The 7,970-nt window shown below is 43.4% G+C and overlaps 1 protein-coding gene across 2 annotated transcripts; it reads left to right on the top strand.

Moving 5' to 3' along the window:
* Window positions 1–1,257: 1,257 nt before the first annotated feature.
* rassf10a (Ras association domain family member 10a) lies at window positions 1,258–4,813 on the top strand. 2 transcript variants are annotated; one of them, XM_083762537.1, is made up of 2 exons: window positions 1,258–2,148; window positions 2,712–4,813. In XM_083762537.1, the coding sequence occupies exons 1-2, from the start codon at window positions 1,628–1,630 to the stop codon at window positions 3,703–3,705; spliced, it is 1,515 nt and encodes a 504-aa protein (XP_083618663.1). In that variant the 5' UTR covers window positions 1,258–1,627; the 3' UTR covers window positions 3,706–4,813. The 2 variants fall into 2 exon arrangements, with proteins under 2 accessions (XP_083618663.1, XP_083618662.1); XM_083762536.1 differs by having other exon boundaries at window positions 2,700–4,813.
* Window positions 4,814–7,970: the final 3,157 nt, after the last annotated feature.

Genomic DNA, 7,970 nt, shown 5'->3' with positions numbered 1-7,970 from the left:
TGACATATATCATTAGAAATACAATAAATAGGTCTGATTTAAAGAGCTTTAGTACAAACCGTGTTACAAACACCTTTTTATAGGTCATAATTTAATGGAACCTCAATGAATGATACAAGGCTATGAGGTGAGATCAGGATGCTCCCATGCACCACAGATGCTACAATAAATGCACTGTGACTATCAGCACAAAACCCCTGACATAAAATCTCTAACAGTCAACCACATCACCACCACCAATCTTTCATGTTCTGTCCTGCAGTGCCTAGCTATTGGTCTCTCTGGGTCAAAAGTCGAAAACCTTAGTCACTATAGTTACTTTGTAGATTGTGATTATTACATACATACATTAATTAACCACTTCAGCCCACAACAATTTGAAGATCTATGCATTGTGGGCTTGTAGATCTGCTATTTTCAAAAGATGTTTATAGATTTGAAATTGAAAACTTGAAATTGGACATTCTGCTAAAATTAATAGGATACTTTTACTTTTGTTACTTTAAAGCGCAAATAACATGCATTTTAAAACTGCTTTTAATATTTAATAATCATATTGTCCCTCAAAGTTATTTCTAATGGTTTGAGCCTCAATCACCACTCTGATATAACCAGGCCTTGTCAATTATTTCTGGACTTTGAACGCAGTTTTAGCTGCAGTACCACACTGTCCTGAGGTGGAGAGGGTGCTGATATGCAGATTATTTAATATTTGAGTCATTATAATATTCATGCTAGATAAAACCAGGCTTGTTTCCATTCCATGCCAGCTTGGAAAATCAACAATGGTGGACATTGTAAACAAAGTGGAAATGCAAATTTGGAACTGAAGACTGAAGAAGAGGAGGAATTATACAAAGTAGGGTGACATTGGTGACATCACGATGAGGCCAAAATCAGTCGAGCTGTTCCTGAGAGCAATTTCCATTAAAACACCAATATGATATGAAAGCCTGATTGTTCAAATTGGTTATTTGTGGGGATAGAAAACACATATGGGAGCACCAAAAACACAATAGAAATTGAAAAAGTTGAATTTTATGTTATAGGTCCTGACCTAACCTTTAAGTACCACGACGAGAGAGAGAGAGAGAGAGAGTGAGAGTGTGTGTGTGTGTGTGTGTGTGTGTGTGTGTGTGTGTGTGTGTGTGTGTGTGTGGGGGGGGGGGGGGGGGGAGGCGTGTCCCGTCCCGTGGTTTAGGGATAGCACCTTGTAGTTTGTTGTATCACACACTAGTGTGCGCCTGCCGAGGGGGAAGGTCGCGCCTTCTCTCTCCTCTTCAGGGCGAAAAGGAAATCAACGAGAGAAAGAGCCATGATGATTGAGGTCCCGGAAAGAATAGTTGGTCTGTTTAGACACCTACTACTACCGCTGGGAATAACGCTGGATGGATAAATGATTTTTTTTGTACCGATATATTTGACATCCCATACTAACGCCAATCCGGACTAGGCTAGACTGCGCTACCGCTACGTTACGCGGACAAAATAAGTTTCTGTTTGGGCTTTTAAAGCCGTGTGTGGAGTGATCCATTCACACTTTTCCTTATGTGCCCACGGCTGCAATCAATCTACAAGACGAGAGGATTATTTGACTAAAATAGCCTTCAGTCGGGGAGGAGGAAGGATGGAGTTGGAGGAGGGGAAGATCTCGGTATGGGTCTGCCGGGAGGAGAAGCTCGTCTCCGGCCTGTCCAAGCGGACCACCTGCGCCGACGTGGTCAAAGTCCTGCTGGAGGACCAGAACCTGCAGCAGGGCGCCTCGGCGGCGATGCTGTCCGGCTCGCCGCAGTCCTACTGCGTCGTGGAGAAGTGGCGGGGCTTCGAGAGGACGCTGCCCAACAAGACCAAGATCCTGCGCCTGTGGGGCGCGTGGGGCGACGAGCAGGAGAACGTGCGCTTCGTCCTCGTGAAGACCGACGCGTCGCTGCCGAACAACGGGCCGCGGAGCGCCGAGGCGCGGGTGGTCCAGAGCAAGGACAGCGGCGTAGTGAGCTGCCCCGCGCCGGGCGGCGGCGTCCCGGGAGGAGGTGTGCTCAAGGGGAGCGCAAGAGCCTGCTGGAGCGCCAGTGCCGCCGCCGCCGCCGCCGCGGGGGTCAGCAACCTCACGCAGGAGAAGCAGAAGCGCGTCGTCAGGAAGGCCTTCAGGTATTGTCTGATTGATTTGATTGAATACTTTGTTATCGTCAGTTTGTAGAAAACAAATCACAGTAGCCTAAATGACAGTTCAATATTTTTTTGCTTAAGAGGATTTATAACCCGGAATATCCTTCAATAGCCTATTCAGTGCTGTCACGATTAAAGTTGACAATTCATTGTCGCACACATAATTGCGATTAACGATTTAATTGTGTTTTGTGGCATTGAACATTGTAACGTTATGTTATGTTGATAAATACCTGAAATATACAAAGAAACTAGCCTATTCATTATTATTACACTTTAAAAAGTAAGTAGGCTTAGCATAATAGGCATATTCAGTAGGCTAGGCCTATCTATACTTTTCTTGTATATTTAAGGTATTTATCCAAAAATAGCTTAAAATGTTTTAAGGCTATTTAAGCCTTAAATAACTGATCTACCAAATTGCAGCTGTTTTTTAATCTATGAACATTTTTCAACACGATTCAGAAAAGAATAATTGTGATTTATATCAAAATCATTGCGATTAGACGTCGATCACGTAATAACTGTGACAGGCCTCCCCTCAGGAAACTGGACAAGATGAACAGGAAGAGGGAGGAGGCCGTCGTCTCCAGGGACAAGTTCTCCGTGGAGAAGATGGAGACGCTGGTGCACCTGGTGATCTCCCAGGACCACACCATCCGCCAGCAGGTCCAGCGCATCAAGGAGCTCGACAGGGAGATTGAGCGCTGCGAGGCCAAGGTGCACTTTGACCGGATCAAGAGACACGGCGTCAACTACGTGCAGGACACGTACATGGTGGACTCCTCCTCCTCCTCCGCAGCGGACGCTCAAGCCTCTTCTTCGGACTGTAAGCGCAAGGCGGAGCACCAGGGCGCCACGGGCGAGTCCCTCGCACAGTTCGAGGAGTACGCGCAGCGCTGCGAGGAGGTGGTGCGGCTGCAGGAGGAGCTGTCGGAGCGCGAGGCGCTCGTGGACAGCATCACCGGCGAGATCCAGGAGGAGCTCAACCAGCGGTGGATGAAGCGGCGGCGCGAGGACCTGTCCGTGGGGAAGGACACGGACAGCCTGGCCGAGTCCGTGGCCGCCGGCCCTCCGCCTCACGGTCACAGCGCCGCGCCAGACGTGGTGGAGGCTCCGTCGGAGAACGAGCAGACACTGGACGAGCAGAGGATCAGGACTCAGCTGGACACTAGTTTGTACATCGGCCTGCGGCTGAACACAGATCTAGAGGCGATGAGGGGGGACTTGGACCTGAGTCTGGCACTCTGGGAGACCAAGGAAACAGAACTGTTGGATTTATTGGCGAAAGTTGAAACGATGGAGATAGAACAGGTGAACAGTACATTACTACCTGCCGAGGTGAAGGGAGCCTCCGGCATGGTGGCTGCTGCTGAGGCCGAGTCCGTTTCTGTGGAGAGGAACGGCGGCTGCTGGGTGGAGCAGGCCAGAGGTCTGTCAAAGACCTGCAACACAAATGACGAGGACTCGGACACGGGCCTGAGCTCCATGCACAGCCAAGACTCTGACAACCCGCCTGTTTGCGAGTCGTTGGTATAACGCAGTTGACAATAACTGGAATTATAACAGACATTTTTATGCAAAGCAAAGCCACAAACTCAGGGGCAGTGAAATCAAGGTCGGCAATATACTGTAGGCTAAGCATGGACACTGATTATAGCAATAAACAATAATAAATAAGGCAATAACGAACGCACAGAGCGCCAATAGTATAAGGAATAGTCCTGGGGATTATAAGTCACTCATGATGATGCAGCATAGTATGGAGAATGAAAATGTTAACAAATAATTTAGTCTGAAATGTAGACTAGTCAGCAATAAAAAGCAGAGAAGCCTTTAATTCATTAGCTTTCTAAAATGTCACTATCATCCTTCAGCTAACAATCCCTACATAGCAAGTCACTTATACACATATAGCCTAACTATGACTATTTAAACCATTAAATCGGAATTTATTAGCAGTTTGATTGGTTCGCCAAATTCACCCCAGTCTGGTGAGACTTGTGACTATCAGATTGAAAGATCGGTATTCCTTAGCTACCTTCCTGTTACCATCTAACATTCAGTATTCTAGTGAGTCAGTCATTTTTGGTTGTTGAGTTGTAGTCAGAATAATGAAAACTGAATACATACAGTACAGTACATATACTGGAATAGTGCAACCGACTCCAATCTCGCATGTTAAGCAGGATTGACAGAACACTTATTATGTCATCATTATAAATGCTTCATATCTGTCTCAAACACAAAAGGACATTATTTATTGCATCTAGAAATCGAGAGACATCAAAGCACTGTATTTTCATCCCATCTTTGTCGAGTGTCACTCACAGTCTTGTTACATGCAGGCACCAACACCTGATTTTGAGCTTCTGGAGAGGTACAGATCTGATCAGGAGGAGAAAATAAAAACATTTCCAATAGCTTCCTGTGTGGAATGAAATAAACACATGGGATCTGTGCCTGTGTCATGAAGGATTGCCATTAGCTTGTTTTGCACTCATTTAAATTCAGCTGTGGAGTTGCTGTAGGTCTCTGTGAAGATGTGGGAAGATGTGTTTCCCTCAATCGCATTTAGTTAGACTCAATTTTGACCCCCCCCCCCCCCCAATAGCACATTGAAGTAATGGATTATTATTTGAATCAGAGTCGGTTAAAAAATCGGTTAAAATGGATAGAAGTGACCCAATTAGTTACATAAACCCATTAGATTACATAGTTCATATGGCTACATTCCAATAATGTCTTATTACAAAACATATAGGCCCTACATATTTTTCTATTAACTGACTTCAACATCTCAAACACACTTAACATAACAAGATCAAAATCTGACTGTGCCTTCAAAGTGTTGTACTGTAACAGCCAGGCCTATAAACATTTAACTGAAAGTCCTTTCCGTGTTTTTGACCTCTGACCAGTTAAGGATTTGATCATTTCACATGTCCAACAGTGTTAAAGAAGTCAGTTAAAGTTTGTAGAAATACAATCCTGCACTTAAGAGCACTTATTGTATATTTGCTCAAGCAAGAAGCTGCAGGCAGATAATTTGTAGGTTTGAGGCTGTAAAATATGCTAAGTCATCTCATATGCTTGATTTACACTCAGTCCATGTGACGGAGTCAAACAGCCAAGTATAAATCAGGAAGCTTTGGAATGGGCTAATCAGTCTGTCAGTGTGAACACCTGTGGAGTTTTAAGATGCTTTTGGAAACTCCCATTGTCTTCCAGCTGTCAGACATGCAACATTGAAGGTAAACAATATTAAGCTCTAACAATAATTATTCAGTTTGTACTTACTTCAGTTAATATGCAATTTAAGTGGGAAGTGTGTTCCTGGATGGAATTACACATAAACACAGACAGAAAGGCATTTTCGAATCACCGGTAGGCTACTCCAAAAACAGGAAAGATCCGCTGGCAAGGTGACCACTTGTTGTAATCCATTGGCAGATTACCATCAGTAGCAAATAATTGACATAATCTTTGAACTAAATCTGAAAACTATTCAGATTAAGATCACCGGAGAGTTAGTTGCACCCCTGCAAGTACTGTACCATGATATCCTGTGTAGCATATTTGCATACTGCCAGATGAGTTTATTAAACATCCTGCAAAAATAAAAATAAATTCTTAGAGTCCTAATAGTCTCAGATTTAAGTTAACGGCGCAAAGGTATGGTTGGTGTGTGTGTGTGTGTGTGTGTGTGTGTGTGTGTGTGTGTGTGTGTGTGTGTGTGTGTGTGTGTGTGTGTGTGCGTGCGTGCGTGCGTGCGTGCTTGCGTGCGTGAAGAAGCACTAGGGACAGATCTTTCTAGAATGGATGGCTATGAATGATCATGGCTCAGCTTTCCTGACTATGAGGGCTACCAGGTGACATCTTGCAGAGTCTACAGCACAATGGCAGCATATGTACACCAGTCAGCGTATTATCAAATACGACAGTTATTGTTGAAATAAACAGTAAAACTTATTTGGTTTGTAGTGTGGTTTCATTTGAATATTTATGTTTGTATATATCTTTGTTTGCAACTTGCTTCCTCACCTAAAACGTTTTTAGAAGACAAACGGGATTGGGTCTTCAAGTTTGATTACTTAAGAAACATATAATTAACATAGCTCTGGGGGTCCGTTGGAGTCCTTAAGTTCACAGTGGAAGTTGTGCATGTTCCTCCTTGTCATGTAAAAGTGTGTATCGTTCGTGAATTTGTTTGTAATTGTGTGTTTATGCCTCTGAAGACATACTTGTCATGTTTGGTTGAGCTTAATTGCAGTCTCCTGCTTGCTCTGGCAACGCCTGCATTAATTATGACACGGTGAAATTACATATCCATTACCAACAGCTCAAGCAATTGCTTTACATGTAACACCAATACCGGCACAAGTAGACTCTCATTTACTAATGCACAGATGCACACAGTTCACTGAAAGCAGTGTCTATCTCCATGTGTCTTATCTCCAAGTAACATGAATCCTGTGATTATTACTATTATTCTTTTCAAAGATTTTCTTTTAGCTACTCTCAGTTAATAAAGCATTCTCATAATATAACATACTGCATGGTTGACAAAGCAACACTGCAGCCAAAGTTGTATGCTAGAACGGCTCTCTGTATTACATACATATCTCCATTAGAGGATATGATTAGCAAAGCTTGAAGTATCAAGCGTCATGTTGTCTTTGGTGATCCCTTCAAACCCTGCACTTCTCCGCTCCATGCAGTATAGCGCTATCTACGGAGCCAGTGTCTCTGCAGTATAATCAGTAGTCTACATCTAAAGGGTAACCATCTATCGAGGAAATTACTGTTATGTGTAGCACAGTTAAAAAAATGAAGCTATTGTTTACCCAGCTGTATCTGAATAGACTTTCATTGTAACATATGCCTGTATGTAACATACTACTACTAAGTATTATTATACTAAAACACATTAATAGTTCAAAACAAGATAGAAAACTGATAAGAGAAAGCAAAGCCTTATGTTAAGTTTTCATAAGACTCTCGTCCCAGAGAGGTTGACTATCATCCGAGTGACGAGTGATCTCATGTAAATGTGTCAGTCTAGATGCCTGCAGTAAATTGATACAAGCTATTTACTGTATCACTGTACCGGAATGGTTGTTCAATTAATCAAGATACTCTTTAAGTGATTGTTTTATTAATCAGTGTGCTTATCCACTTGCTCGCCGATTCACTGCTTGTGCTCAGACCTAGCTGTGGCAGATGATGCCTTGTTTTTCCTTCATCTTTGAAGGTAAATCTGCTGTGCAGGTGTTGCCTAGTTTCTCCTTCATCTTTGAAGGTAAATCTGGCTTGGTTATTTGGCCAGCTGTCCCCTCAATCCCTTCAGCCGCTCTTTGATTAACGAAACAATTAATTCAGTAAACATACTCTCTTCCAGATTCTCCTCCTTCTGCTCTTTTCCTCTCATCACACGTCTCAGTTGACAGCTGTGATCCTATCCTAGAACGTAACGTAATGAACAAGTCTTGAAGCCATTTTGTTCAACATGATCCGAGAGTGAAAGCTGTAGACAGAATGCTCTCTCTGCTCCTGCCAACAGGCAACCACAGTTTGAAGTTAAGTGTGGTAGCCTACTGTCCAAAGTGTCAATGTGATTATGGTTTACTTTGGGTTGTTATTTATTTGAACATATAAAAATGGAAGATGGAAAAACATATAGAGGAATTGTTTGGAACACCCTGGAATAATAATGCAGGATGGATGCAGGTTGACTCAGCCTGCTCTATGAGTACTGTCTGTGGACACACCGACTTGTGTGTGTGTGTGTGTGTGTGTGTGTG

This window comes from Protomyctophum parallelum (assembly GCF_964188405.1).
Source record: "Protomyctophum parallelum genome assembly, chromosome: 4".
NCBI lineage: Eukaryota > Metazoa > Chordata > Actinopteri > Myctophiformes > Myctophidae > Protomyctophum > Protomyctophum parallelum.
Note: the sequence above shows the minus strand (reverse complement) of the source record. Positions and strands in the feature narration are given on the sequence as shown.